General features: G+C 42.9%; 1 protein-coding gene across 3 annotated transcripts in view; it reads left to right on the forward strand.

Moving 5' to 3' along the window:
- Positions 1–14995, forward strand: part of PHAF1 (phagophore assembly factor 1) — a 29969-nt gene that overhangs the window by 7698 nt on the left and 7276 nt on the right. For all 3 annotated transcript variants that reach the window (XM_077755541.1, XM_077755540.1, XM_077755542.1), the window contains 7 exons: positions 834–916; positions 4903–4986; positions 9699–9742; positions 12080–12159; positions 12441–12535; positions 13170–13267; positions 13354–13466. In XM_077755541.1, coding sequence (XP_077611667.1) covers positions 834–916; positions 4903–4986; positions 9699–9742; positions 12080–12159; positions 12441–12535; positions 13170–13267; positions 13354–13466 — 597 coding nt within the window. The remainder of the gene's footprint in view (positions 1–833; positions 917–4902; positions 4987–9698; positions 9743–12079; positions 12160–12440; positions 12536–13169; positions 13268–13353; positions 13467–14995) is intronic.

Raw genomic sequence — 14995 nt, forward strand, 5'->3', positions numbered from 1 at the left:
TCTCTCTCTCTCTCTCTCTCTCTCTCTCTCTCTCTCTCTCCCCCTCCCTCCCTCTCTCCCTTCCTCTCTCCCTCCCTCTCTGTCTCTGTCTCTTTCTCTCTCTCTCTGCCCCTCCCCCATTCGCACCCTGTCTCTCTCTCTCTTAAATATAAACATTTTTTTAAAACGTTAAAAATTGGAGCACCTGGGTGGCTCAGTTGGTTAAGCGTCTGACTTCTGGCTCAGGTCATGATCTCACGGCTGGTGGGTTCGAGCCCCGTGTCCGGCTCTGTGCTCACAGCTAGCTCAGAGCCTCGAGACTGGTTCAGTTTCTCAATCTCTCTCTCTCTCTTCCCCATCCCCATTCTGTCTCTCTCTCAAAAATNCTCTCGGTTTACAGGTTACAGAGAGATGAGGAGACATGCCAGAAAGAAAGAAAGGAAGGAACCTGCCCTAGGTTATATGTAATTCATGGCAGAGTGAGAACCAGAACCTTGGTCTCCACATCCAGAGTCATGCAGTCATTACTTTTCTCACTGTTCTTTGTTTCATGCTGACTTTGCCTTCTTAGTCCTTTTACTGCTTTGGGATCAGCATAGTAGTTCCCATTTCCAGGAATCTTTTTTGTATAGTCACTCCCTTCCCTTATATAATCCAACGGTTCCCTTAGTATTTGCTGCTAACCTTATTCTAGCTCTTGCTGCTTACTGAACTTTTATTTACTCATATGTTTGTAGACGTTAATGCCCCTGTTCCCACCCCAGGTTTTACTTAGCAGGGTCTAATGTCTAGTACAGAGATAGATGCAGTAAATGGATAGCCCAGGTAACCACACAGTTGTCCTTTTATTTCAGGAATGCCTCTGGCTCAAGCAGTAGCCATTCTTCAGAAGCACTGTCGCATCATCAAAAATGTCCAGGTTCTCTACAGTGAACAGGTGAGTGGTAACTGATTTGTTTACTGAAATAGCATTCCTAATTGTTGAGTCACCTTCAGAGGTTGATGCTCTGGGAGAGGCAGACTGGCAGGAATTGCTGGGTCAGTGTGTGTGAATGGGAGAATCTCCAACACTGGTCAGTTACCAAGTACATTTTCTTTGATTCTGAAACTTTTGGTCTTGATAATCTAGTGCTGTCAGGTTTGGAAAGGCAGTAATAACTGAACTTGTTTTTTGATGTATTTGACTTGTCCTCCTGATTCTTAGACAGGGACATTTCAGTGGGACATTTCACCTCAGGGACTGTCTTGTCTTCTAGGGTGCTTGCCTTCCATTTTTGCATTTAAAATGGTCTTTTGTGCTTTGTTGATTGTTTTCATTTATGTTCAGAGTTGTTGCAGTGCAGAGCACTCCAGATTAAAAAAGAAACAGGTATAGCTCACTCCTTTAGTGAGAATGAACTGATATAAGATAATTGACTCCAAATTAATGGACATATTTTACTTTTTTTTTTTTGGTCTGATTTATGGTGGTCTGTATTAAATGTTGGTCAGTTGTGCCAGGAATTAAACCCTATAATATAATGTTGTATGTACCTACAAAGACCTTTTCTGTTTCCAGAAAATGTATACATTAGCACTAGAGAACTTTCTGAACATTGGATTTTTTGTGTTTGGTTTTATAAGCAGAGTTGGAGACTATTTTATTATGGGCTTTTAGAAATAGGATTCTTCTTATCTCTTTAAAAACGCAATCTCCCTTCTACTGAACTCTGAAACCTATGATTCTTCTGTGACACAGATCATGTGTTGCTGTGTATAGCAACTTTTATGGTGTCCTATATGTCACAAACCTCAGGGAATAAATAGTTTTGAGCCTGTCTAGGCTACAGGATGTTCTCACTGGCTCTTCTGATACCTTCTGAGTACCATTTTGATTATTTTAGTTCCATTTGTTCCAATCAGTTTCAAATCCTAAATCAAGTGACTGTTTATTTTTGACATGAAGAATGTTGTGGATTAGAGGTGGGTGAGATTTCTGTGCGTCTTTCCAGTTTGCCTAGTGTCAAAGTTGAGCCTCTTATCTGTGTCCAGACGTTACTTTCTGCAGTCTAGTACCCCTCTGCCAGCCTACTGAAAGAGTTCCCATAGAAGGGTCCTCATGACCTTGGACATGTATAATCTCCAAGCAAGTGCTTGGATATTCTTGTAATATCTAACACAGAACGAGAGACTTATAGGAGTAGTCCAGGGCTCCTTGAGACACAGTGCCAAAGTGTTTTCTCATTTATAAAGTGAAGGATGGTGACTTTTCCACTTTGTCACACTCAGATCATCCCTAACCTACTCTGACTTTCATAGTTAGACCATGAGGGAATTACTCGTGACAATTAGCAACCATCAAAATAGGGATAATGGGCTTGCTTCTTGAGCCCTTAGCTTCCTGCACATTCAGTTAAATCAGATTTGGGCACCCCAAGAATAGACACAATTGAAAATAGGCTTTAAATTTTTTAATTTTTAAGAAAATGTTTTTAATGTTTGTTTATTTTTGAGAGAAAGAGTGTGAAAGAGAGGGAGACACAGAATCCAAAGCAGGCTCCAGACTCTGAACTGTCGGCACAGAGCCCATTGTGGGGCTCAAACTCAGAAACTGAGAGATCATGACCTGAGCCGAAGTCAGATGCTTAACCACCTGAGCCACCTAGGTGCCCTAGCTTTAAACAAATTTTAAAGAATGAAGTTTATTTCTTACATCACTACTTTTGTTGTCTGTTGTCCCAACCTTTGGGTACAAATAGTTTTAGCATTAAGCTCATTTTCCCTGATATCTTCTAAGGAGCTGGAATCAGTTGGAAAACATGGATTTTTGAGACCTGATCTTGGTTCAGATCCTTGTTCTTCCCATTTCTTAGCTATGCAACTTTTGGCAAGTTAATAACCAGTCTAGTTCTCATTCTGTAATGTGGTTATTGTTTCCTTGTAATAGAATAATCCTTTGAAGAGGATCAATAGGAAATGGTCTCTCAGAGCTCTGACATAGTGCTTTTTAAATGTGGGTCCTGTCTTCCTCTGCCCTCCTTCCTGTTTTTTCTCATTTGTCTTCTTGCTTCCCATCAAGTGCAAAGAATAGTTTGGCTCCATTAAATGTTTCAGAAATATCTTCTTGTCTCTAGCAAATCGTACCTTGAAGGTTAAATGTGCATACCAAGTGGGTCCCATCTTTCTTGGAGGGAAAAGTGTTAACACTAGGAACAAACAGCTCTTACTAAACTGTTTCATATGGAGAACTGTGTAGTTCCGGAATCACTGCAGGAGCCTGGCTAAACACCACATAGTACATGTATATTTTGATTCCGGACATATTTAGTATTTACTACTGAAATATTGATTGTGAGGATAATTTACTTGCTTTTGAAAATTATCTAGTTGTGTCCTGAATTGTAACAGTCCTGGGAGAAAAATGATCAGATCTTGGGAAAGTGTAAGAAAAATCAGATCCTCCCATCAAATGAAATCAAACAAGGATTTTGAAGGATGCTAAAATGTTACTTCATCCTGCTTAATGCTGTGGAATAGCCCTCTCAGAAATGTGTTCTGGGTTGGGAATAAGTGACCTAAGGTCAGGGTTCATTATTACCTTGCTCAAGACCTAATGGCTTTAGACATTCATACAGACCTACTGGAAAATTATGGCATTCTTTCTTCTAGTGTTTGTCAGGCATGGTGGTACCTCCCAGGTCTGTTACCTTATGAAGATCAGTGGGGCAGAAGGGAGGAGACAGTCTGAGCTAATCCCAGAAGGCTCTTTAGAGAGAATTTTTCCACTGAGGCCCACCCCAGTGGCACCTGGCCTTCCAGCCTACAGCTCTTTGACAGCCATACTTCATTCATTTACTGTGCCTGCCTTGGGAGGCTCTATAAAGAAACTTCTCTGAACATTTGAGAGCTGTGTAAGTTTCAAGGAGGGACCAGGTTTGGGATGTTGGTGTTTTTCTTCGGGGCAGCTTGGTTCAGGGCTGTGGAGTGTCTTCACATGTTGAGTCCTTGAATTGATTGCACTGGAGCAGAAGCAAGCAAGTGAGGCAGACATGATGAAACAGTGTTGTATGGTAATGCTGTGCTTGGTGCCTTCTACCCTACTATTTAGACCTACTATCTCCATTCCCACAATAACCCTGGAGAGAAGAGATGATGGTATTGCCATGAAGAAACTAGAGCTCAGAGAAGTTTTGAGAGTCACTTAAGGTCACCAGCTTACTGGTACTCAAGTCTGGCTCTGTCCACTGCTATGTGCTGCTACTCCCCTCCCCCCAGGACTTAGAAGGGGCAAATGTAAAAATACTACTCCTTAGATCATAGATTTGGGCTTTACAGAAAGAAATGTAATACAGGATGGTGAGGGAAGGGAAGGAAGGAGTAAGTGTCATCTCATACATAAACATCACAAGGTATTTCTTTGTTGTGGGATATGGCCTGAAGCAGTCAAAATATAGAATATGTTTTCTCTAGATGGTACAGACAACCTTGGAAGTAAATGGACGTAGGTTCAGCTGACATGCATTGAACATTACCTGCCAAGTTTGGGTCCTAGCAGATCTTTTTACATGGCCTGTGTTCCTCAATGACTGCTCTCTAGGTTTGACAGGTAAACCCATGCTATAGAAAACTAATTTGACAATAAACTATTTGTAAAAAAAAAAAAAACAAAAACCATGCTATAGANCCTGTATACTCACAGAATTTTGGCACTTTCCCCCAGGTATTATTATGCAAAGCCTAGAAGAAGGAAGCTCTTTTCAGCCAGTATTAGGAAGTACCAGCTTAAGGCTAGTAGTAGCAGATACTACATTCACACAACAGTTTGTTAGTTGGGCCAGGGAGGGGCTGTCTGCACTTACATATTCCCTGTGTGTTGCATTTAGATTTGTAAGTTTTTGGTAGGCTGTTGAGTAAGTTGTTGAGTGTTATATTTTTGTTTTGCAGTCTCCTCTAAGCCATGACCTCATCCTTAACCTGACTCAGGACGGGATCAAACTGCTGTTTGATGCTTTCAATCAGAGACTTAAGGTGACTATCAATGACAACTAAAGTTTCATGTCAGGCTGATTACTATGTGCTATCGTAAGATGTTTCTGAAACTCCTAAGTGGGAGTAGACTCCTGTGATTCAGTCTACCACAGGATTGGGGACTGGAAGCTGTGCCTGTTACTCTAAAAAGAAGATGGGTGGTTGGAAAGAGGCTGAGAGGGACTCCAATCACAGGCTGCAGAGATGGAGGGGAAAGAGTGTTGAAGCTTTGGGGAATATGCTATGGTAAGGGGCTCCTAAGTCATTCAACTTAAGCAAAGCAAGAGAAGAGCTAACTATTTGGCACAGATTATCCTGTGAATCTTAAAAGGGGTACTAAAAATGGGGCCTAACTGCAGAATAGGACCAAAACACTTTAGTCAGGTTTTTGTATCTTGCTTTACTTCATTCTTAGGTCAAGCGATATGACTTGGAAGATGAAAAATGCAACTGTTCTTCCTAAAATGCTGGAGCTTACGGCTTAACACCACCAGCGATGAGTTGATTCTTTAACCCTCCCCTTGAGGATATGGAAACAAACAGCTTGATAGAGTTGTCTTTAATTAATGTTCAAGTGCAATTTACTAATACCTGTTTCAGTCCAGGATGTTTTTAATACACTATTTACGAATGCCTGGGCTTCAGAGATTAGTCATGTGACACCAGACTCATGCCTCAGAGTCACAAGGTTGAATGTGGGTCTGGGCATTGGCATACCAGAGTGCCTGTCCTGATTAGGTTATGGAGTAGCCTTTCCAAAAGACTTGGGTACTTCCTAGTTCTCATCATCCCATCAGAAGTGAGGAGCTAAGGAGACAAGATAGAACATGAAAAAGGAATCTGTACACAGAATGGGAATTCTTCATTTATGATGGTTTTTTGAAAGCAAATATGAACATTCTTAGCCCCACAATTACCTTGCCTCTCCTTGTGGACTCAGTCATTCTGTCTTCACTGACCAGAAGTTTCACAGTGGGAAAGGAGAGAGAATGGTCATCAGTGTGGTTTCATTACAAATCGGGGAAAATTAATCTGGAAACACCTTTACAAAGAGTCATTTTTTTAGCTAGGTAAGTCCACTTTAGGAAACATAACCCCAGAAGATCATAAGGAAGGTAATGTTGACCGATACTTAACAGCAGGGCTTTTCATAGAAATGAAAAGCTGGAAATAACCTACATGGACAACAAAAGAGGATGGCTAGGTAGCCCATCATAGAATCACAGCATGATGAGGACAGTATCAAATATTTAGTGAGTACTTGGTACAGATTAGGTGCATCGCTGAATGCTTCCCATGCATTTCCTAACTTAACAAGCCTGTGAGCCCTACTATTTCCCAGTGAGACAAAGGAAGGACAGAGGATGAGTGGTCTGCCAAGCTTTTAACCCTGAATTACCAGTGTGTGGTGGCCCCTGGGAGTAGAAATGACATAGCTTCTGTTGATGTATATGGGAAATAAATGTGATAAAAGCTGAAGAAAATTGTGTGAGCACACTATAGAGAAATGTGAAGAATGGGAAATACATTTGAATGAAAAGGGAAGTAAATGGAGCCTTCTCTTCTGCTTTCTGTGGGGTCCCTATGAAGAGGGGGGCTGGGACCCTGCCTGAGCTTCTGGAAACTGAGAAAGTGAGTTTTGGGTGCCCTTGGTCAGCATCAGGTTTGACCTGACCCATGTACCTGCCCCTCCATCCAAGCACTTAAGAGTCCACCTCTTGGGGTGCCTCGGTGTCTCAGTCGGTTAAGCATCTGACTCTTGATTTCGACTCAGGTCGTGGTCTTAAAATTCGTGAGTTCGAGCCCTATGTCAGGCTTTTCACTGGCAGCGTGGAGCCTGCTTGACATTCTTTCTCTCTCTCCCTCTCTCTCTCTGCCCTCCCCTGCTTGCGTTCTCTTTCTCTAAATAAATAAATAAACATAAAAAAATAAAAAGAATCCACTTTTCCCTGAATCTCCTGCATATTCCTCATCCCCTTACTCCCTGCCTATGAGAAAGCCCTGTGGAATGAGGCTTCACAAATTTTAACCTTTACAGCTACCTGTCTTTTCCTTTCCTATCCTGGCTGCTGCCACGGCTTCTCCTCTGGGGATATCAAGGCCTTTTCCAACCCCGAGGGTGGTAAATCACAGAGTTCAGACTTCCCCATCTGCTTATCCCTGTGGCCCATTAAGCTCCATGGGCCAAATCTGCTTGTTGATTCTCCTAGTGACATGAAGGACTCCAAGATGGTTGGCACTCTGGGTCTCTTGCCACAGTGCCATCCTACATATGCCCTGTGATTAACTCTGGTCCATTGTTTTCCTATTAGACAGGCAGAGTTGAAACACCCATAAGTATTGGTCTGGGTTATTGGCAAGTGGGTGACAGTGACACAGAAAGAACATCCTGGAGGCCCACTGCCACAGGGTGAGTGGTGGGAAGCCCTTGGGTGGTCATTGGCCAGCTGTCAGGGTGGCAATCAGGGAGACTGCCTGTTCCTGCTATACAAGCAAGGCTTCTGGCTAAAGGGTGAGGTTCTCTGCCAGCATGGGGCCTTGGACTTGGTGAAATGACATACCAGTTTGGCATGATACACTGCCATGCCAGAGCTTTCTGAAGGGGACACTGAGTATCTTATTATGCATCACAGCTGTTCCCCTGTTCTTCCTTTAATGACCTCTCTTGTCACCTCTTTAATGTTTTCTAGCTTCACATTGCCCTTAGCTAGCTTTGTAACTGTCAGACTTGCCTGACATTTTGAGTACCTTTCCTGTGCAAACTAATGAGCCAGACCTTAAAGGCTTAAATTAGTGGGACTGGTGAACAGCATACCTAAGTAGTGTAGGAAAGAGTTGATTGAAGTGCTGTGATGGCCCAGCAGAGAGAGTTACTCTTAGCAAGGAGGATCAGAATAGCTGCATTATAATTCAGAGGTGCCCAACTTGTGGTTCAATGTTACAACCACTAAACAAAATAGAAATAAGGTCTGGTCAAGAGTAAACTGTCTATTTTGTCTCATTTTCTGTGGCAGTGCCAGATGCTTCTGCAAGCAGGGCCCAAAGCACCTTATAGGATGAGGCCCATGTTGTCAGGGCAAACAGACACTGAACCAACTCTGCTTGTTCCTCTACAGTAAGGGCCACAGCTCCCAACTGGAGGGTAGTAGCTGGTTCTCCAGGCCTCAGGCCTCGGCCAGCAATGTTTCTGGCTGCCAAGCCCTTGACACCATTGGCATAAACGACTTCATAGTACTCATTATTTGGCACCACTAGTAGCTGAGTGTTCAATACCTTTGTCTCTGCTCTGGGTTCTTGGCATTTAATTCAAGGCTGATCCCCTTGAAGTTACACAAGGGTCCTGATGCTCTCCAGGCACCCTTCAATAGAGATATGTATACGTATTTGAATATTGTCACACTTATCCTAACTTAACATAATATGACTTGTTTTGTAACAGGATAGACCTCTCCCCATCTTTTTGTTTTGTAAACCACAATGTTTTAAAGCTTTTTTGAAAGTAACTTGATCTGGGGTCTTTTTAATGCAGCACAGTGTGGAATAGAAGGAAGGGGGGCTCAGTATCCAAGGTTTTATCCACTTTTAACCTTTATACTGTGAATTTGTTTCTGTGGAGGTTTCCACTGTTCTGTATATGCAGTGTTCTTTACGACCCAGCAGTAGATTAGATGAAGGATCTTTGACCCACAGCCTCCATGGGCATCTGTTAAACAATCCACTGGATGAAGGGAAAGGAGAGGTTATGCTGTGTGTGTGGTATTGGTTTTTCCTCCAAAAAAAAAATTTTTTTTTTAATTTTTTTAAATTTTTATTTATTTCTAGGAGAGAGAGAGAGACCGCGTGAGCAGGGGAGGGTCAGAGAGAGAGGGAGTCACAGACTGAAACAGGCTCCAGGCTCTGAGCTGGCAGTCAGCACAGAGCCCGACGTGGGGCTCGAACCCACGAACCGCGAGATCATGACCTAAGCGAAAGTCGGACGCTTAACCGACTAAGCCACCCAGGCGCCCCCGAAAAAATTTTTTTAAATGTTTATTTTGAGAAGGAGGGGAGAGGCAGAGAGAGAGGGAGACAACAGAATCAGAAGTAGGCTCCAGGCTCTGAGCTGTCAGCACAGAGCCTGATGTGGGGCTTGAACTCATGAACCATGAGATCATGACCTGAGCCAAAGTCGGACGCCCAACCGAGCCACCCAGGCGCCCCTTTCCTCCAAATTTAAAAATGAGAACAAAATGTAATATGCAGTACTTCAGGAGGATTTTGGCTAGTGATAGATTTTTTTTCCTCACTATTCTATAAATGTCTTTTTTTTTTTTTTTAAGATTATATTTTTAAGTAATTCTACACCCAATGAGTGGCTAAAGTTCACAACCCCAAGATCAAGAGACATGTGTTCTATCAACTGAGCCAGCCAGGTGCCCCACTAAAAATGTCTTGCCTTTTTTAAATTTTATTTTATTTTAGAGAGAGAATGCACATGAGTTGGGGTGAAGAAAGATAGAGTAAATCTCAAGCAGGCTCCACACTGAGCACAGAGCCCAATGCGGGACTCAGTCCCACCATCCCAGGATTGTGACCTGAGCCATAATCCAGAATCGGATGCTCAACTCACTGAGCCACTCAGACACCCCTATAAATGTCTATTTAATCCATCTTTCAACTGCAGAACATTACCAATGCTTAAAATTTGAATTTTTTTTTTTTTTTTTTTTTAGGTGATTGAAGTATATGACTTGACTAAAGTAAAGTTAAAATATTGGTAAGTTTTCTTCCCTGCTGCTGTATGTCATGGGATTGGTACAAATAGACTTTATCTATTACCCTCATTAGATTAGTAAAGAATTCCCATTCGTAGCAGTTTCAAGATTACAACCTAGTACCATGATTTCCTCAGGCAGCCTCCAAACCTGCTTAGCTTCCCAGGGAAGAGAAAGAAATCTTGTTTAGAACATTCTCTGTGTAAAACACTTCTCATATATGTCAGTTCATTTAATCCTTACCAAAAAGCAGGACCTCAGCTTAGAGGTGATGATGTGACTGTCTTCTGGGTCACAGCTGCCCTACCCAGATAGATCTGACTCCAGAGCTTTTGTATGCTAAAGGGAATGCCAGAGGGACCTCTTTTGGGGGACCAAAATCTACTTTTTAGAATGAAAATGGGATGGCCTATATCATGAACTAATATTTGAGCACCCTTTATGGCAAGGTGCTATGCTACCATCTAGAATACTCTGTTTAGTAAGCTTCCTTGATGGACTTCCCTTTCCCTTTGTGAGGGCATGAAAGGGTCCAATTCTGGGGCTGGCTCAAGCAGCATTTGCCAGTAGAGAAGTGGATAAAGTGATTCTTTTTGTCTTTTATTTTTGTTGGAGCCTTTGTCTTTTCCCTCGTAAGAGTTAGTGGTAGGTACCTATGATGCAGCAATAGCACTACTAAGAACTTACCCAAGGGATATAGGAGTGCTGATGCATAGGGGTACATGTACCCCAGTGTTTATAGCAGCACTTTCAACAATAGCCAAATTATGAAAAGAGCCTAAATGTCCATCAACTGATGAATGGATAAAGATGTGGTTATATATACAATGGAATACTACCTGGCAATGAGAAGGAATGAAATCATGCCATTTGCAGCAATGTGGATGGAACTGGAAGGTATTATGCTGAGTGAAATAAGTCAGTCAGAGAAGGACAGATATCATATGTTTTCACTTATATGTGGATCTTGAGAAACTTAACAGAAGACCATGGGGGAAGGGAAGGAGGAAAAAATAGTTACAAACAGATGGAGGGAGGCAAACCACATGAGACTCTTAAATACAGAGAACAAACAGGATAAATGGCGGGGAGATGGAGAGGGAAAAATGGGTGATGGGCATTGAGGAGGGCACTTACTGGGATGAGCACTGGGTATTGTATGTAAGCCAACTTGACAATAAATTATATTTTAAAAAAACTACAATTAGCTATCAGCTCACACTTGTTTAAAAAAAAAAAAAAAAAAGAATTAGTGGTGAGTAAAAGCATGGGGTCCATCCAGGGTCAGTCTGCCCTGTGTTCATCATGCTTTTACCTTTGTGACTTGGGGTAAGTAACTTAACCTCTCTAAGCTTGTTTTCCCAGCAGAGAAATGAAGCCAAGAAGTGGCTGCTAGGTTAGGAAGATGACATGAGATCCTACTGCTGGCAAAGCACTTAGCATCGTGCCTGGTTAAAAAAGAGGTGTTCCGGGGCGCCTGGGTGGCTTAGTCGGTTAAGTGTCCGACTTTCGCTTAGGTCATGATCTCGCGGTTCGTGGGTTCGAGCCCCGCGTCGGGCTCTGTGCTGACTGCCAGCTCAGGGCCTGGAGCCTGTTTCAGTCTGTGACTCCCTCTCTCTCTGACCCTCCCCTGATCACGCTGTCTCTCTCTCTCTCTCCTAGAAATAAATAAAAATTAAAAAAAAAAAAAACACATTAAAAAAAAAAAGAAAAAATAATTAAAAAAAAAAAAAAAGGTGTTCCATGAGTTATACTAATTTTTAAATTAACCTTTAAGCATTCTTACATGCTCATCACCTGAAATCATGTGTTCCTCTTCATTTCCAAGCCCCTCCCCCTCAGGGTTTTCCCCTTTGCTTGGGATCTGCCCTCTCCCACCCCCCCCATTCACCCAGTCCATGAGTGCTGGCTGGCTTTTCTGCCTGTTAAGAAAACAAGCTGCTTTGCTTGGTTACACTGTTCTTTTAAGATGTTCATCCCATTTTAAGAAAGTTCCTTTTTAAGCCAAACTACTAATAGGCATCCTGGGAAAACACATTCACACTTTCTATTCCTGGGGCCACTCTTTATCCAAGTCCAAATACCATAGGGCTGAGACTGAATTATTTACTTCTAAACTGTGCCTGGTGACCACACATGTCTTGGGAGGCCCTAGAGGATCAAGTCTATATGTCAGTCTCAGGAGACTTGACTTGTTCTAACCCCATTAATTACCCTTCACTTTAAAATTCTTTAATTAAACTTGTGTTTTGACATACTTGTAGATTCCTGTCTGTGTTTTAAGAATAACTCTTCCAGCCATCATCTTCACTGATCTGAAAAGCATCTTTGTTTTTTAGTGGAGTGCATTTTAACTCTCAGGCCATAGCTCCCACCATTGAGCAGATTGACCAGTCTTTCGGTGCAACCCATCCTGGAGGTAAGCCAAATCTATCTGTTTCCTCTCCTCTGTCACAGCCTATAATGATAGGCCTGGCAAGGGGCACCATCCCAGCCCTAGTGCCTCTTCCTGCAGGAAGCCAGGTTCCTGTAGGATTTGGGGGTTGATACTTGGGCGAGAGGGAAAGCTGCTCCCCCTTGTTTTCACCCGAGTAAGTCAGTTCAGGAATCAGGCACAAGAAAGGTGTTGGCAGGCTAGTTTATGTTCTCATCTTCTGATAACCATTCAACCATGTCATTTTCTCCTCCCCACTCTCACAGTGTACAACTCCGCTGAGCAGCTCTTCCACCTCAACTTCAGAGGACTGTCTTTCTCTTTTCAGTTAGACTCATGGACTGAGGCTCCCAAGTACGAGGTTAGCCCTTCCCTTCCCATGGTGTTTGTCACCCAGTACCCAGGTGATATGGTCCCAGCAGACATATCTGCCATTGGGGAGGTTGGATAGGTATCCTTCCTTTGGTTTCCTCATTTCTGAGGTCTTCAGGGGTCAATATGGGTAGGACTGAGAGCAAGAACACAGCCCAAGCCATCATTCCCGAAAGAGGGCACTTCCCACTGCAGAGTGAGAATTTTCAGAGATAAATCCAGCTGTGCCTTGCTTTAAAACTAAATCACTGTGTTGTTTTTCAATAACCTAGAATTTGAGAGAGTTCATTCAGGATTTTCAGTTATTTATTGCTTTTAGTAAAACGTTTCATTCATCCTTAGGTAGCAGCATCCTTAGGGTCGTGAAATGATAGATGTTTGTAAGGCTTACATTTTATTAAAAGAAGCATACCTGCATGTTTTTCTTGATGCAGGAAAGAAACAGTGAGTAAAATTAAAGGTGAACTTGAATGGATGGGGTGAGTTTAATGACCTGGAGCCAGGTCTAACTGTTAGCTTTGACTGACCAGTTCTTGAAGACCATGAGTGCTAGAGAGGTGCCAGAGCCTGGATCACATGGCCTGCAGTGGGCTCTCAATAAAACTTCTGTCCTCTGTTTGCAGCCCAATTTTGCCCATGGCCTAGCTTCTCTCCAGATACCCCATGGAGCAACTGTGAAACGAATGTACATCTACAGTGGAAACAGCCTACAGGATACCAAGTGCGTGTGGGGAGCACAAGCTTCATGGGCCATGGGCTTCCTGGGAGGGAGGATGAAACCTCTGCTCATTGTCTGCCTGTCTCCAGGGCTCCCTTGATGCCCCTGAGCTGTTTCCTTGGCAATGTGTATGCTGAGAGTGTAGATGTTCTTCGAGATGGAACTGGACCCTCAGGTTTACGACTTCGGCTACTTGCTGCAGGTCAGTTACTGGCCTTGGGGTGGTGGGTTCTCTGTTACATTCATGTTGAGACAGTCTGGAATCCCACATGCTTAGAGATAGTTGGTACAAGACAGTGTAGATGTTTATGGTTAAAACTTCTGTTTAAATTTAATGAAAAAGGGATAAGACAGTTTTATCATTAGCAAATCTTAAATAACAACAGTAGCATTGCTTCCCCTAGCATGTATATAGCCTGCTGTGTGCTTCTATGGTTTTGCAGTGGTTCCCAGGCTGTTTACTAGAGATGCATATTATGAGCTGCAATATTGGGGTGTTCTGCCCTTTTCTACCCTTTATGCCCAGTTCTCAGTAGGTTGGCAGAAGGGTCTTACTGAATTGTGGTTTGGCCACACCCACTGAGAGTTTTGCTGACTATGAACAAAAAAAGAGCTGTTGCCTTCAAAGGCTGGTCTCCAGGATCCATGTCTCATTTGTGATTTCCTTGTATGGCATGGCCAATCTCAGCTTAGTATTAGTAGTACAGGGATCATGCTTAGTATTAGTGGTACAGGGATCTCCAGGGTGGAGTTTGCCTCGTGTCTTTGGCCTGGGAACCAGCATAGGGGCTATGCCTAGCCAGTGTTCGTTCATAAATTGGGGTCTTGCATCAGTTTCTAAGGCACTGGTTCTTAACTATGAAGAATCTGGTGTATAAACTGTGAACTCACTCCCCTGAGCAGTTAGACGGTTCACAGCCTCCAGGTTAGAAATTTCTAAAAATGTGGTTTTCTAGCCAAGCAGAAAACTAATGTCGCACTTGAGCTATACTGTTTGAGAGAATTGAGGTATAGCAACAAGGTCAATTTAGGGTCTCTCTTGTCAGAAGGATCACTCCTTGAAATAGTGGGGTAGTCAGAGATGGCACAGTTATCCCAAGTGACAGCAGGAGGAGTCTGTTGGGGATGGGGGGGAATCTCTAGTTTTGACTGCTACCTTGTACAGAACACTCCCAGCAGTTACATCTCACTGCTTGCTGGATCAGTGGGGGGAAACATAGAGTCAGGGACTCACTAAGTTACTGTCGGATCTAGTACTCATTGAGAATTTCCTTTGGCAAGCATATCTTGTCTCAGCCAACCCATTTCTCACATATTTCCTATGGAGTGCAGCTACAGTGATGTTTTTAAGATAAGAAGACAGTTCATCTGTTTTGGTCCTCACAATAATTTATAGGAAGATTCACTCCAGGGAATCAGAAGCTAAAATAGTCTCCTAAAACTAACAGTGCTTTTACCTGGGTTCAGTAATAGTGAGACCAGAGAGAAGACTCACCTATGAAGAGTGCCTTCCTTGTAACCCCATCTGCACATTCACAAGTATACCTGGAGACTTTGGGCATTCAGTACAGGACTTCCCCCATCCACAGAATGGCGGAAATTTTACGATTAGGTGTGTCTGTTGCTGTTCCAGAGCTGCTGCTGCGTGCGCGCGCGCGTGTGTGTGTGTGTGTGTGTGTGTGTGTGTGTGTGTGTGTGTGTGTGTGTGTGTGTGTTTTTAATTTGATGTGT

Source organism: Crocuta crocuta, unplaced genomic scaffold (genome assembly GCF_008692635.1).
Source record: "Crocuta crocuta isolate KB4526 unplaced genomic scaffold, BGI_CrCroc_1.0 scaffold152, whole genome shotgun sequence".
NCBI classification, from domain to species: Eukaryota; Metazoa; Chordata; class Mammalia; order Carnivora; family Hyaenidae; genus Crocuta; species Crocuta crocuta.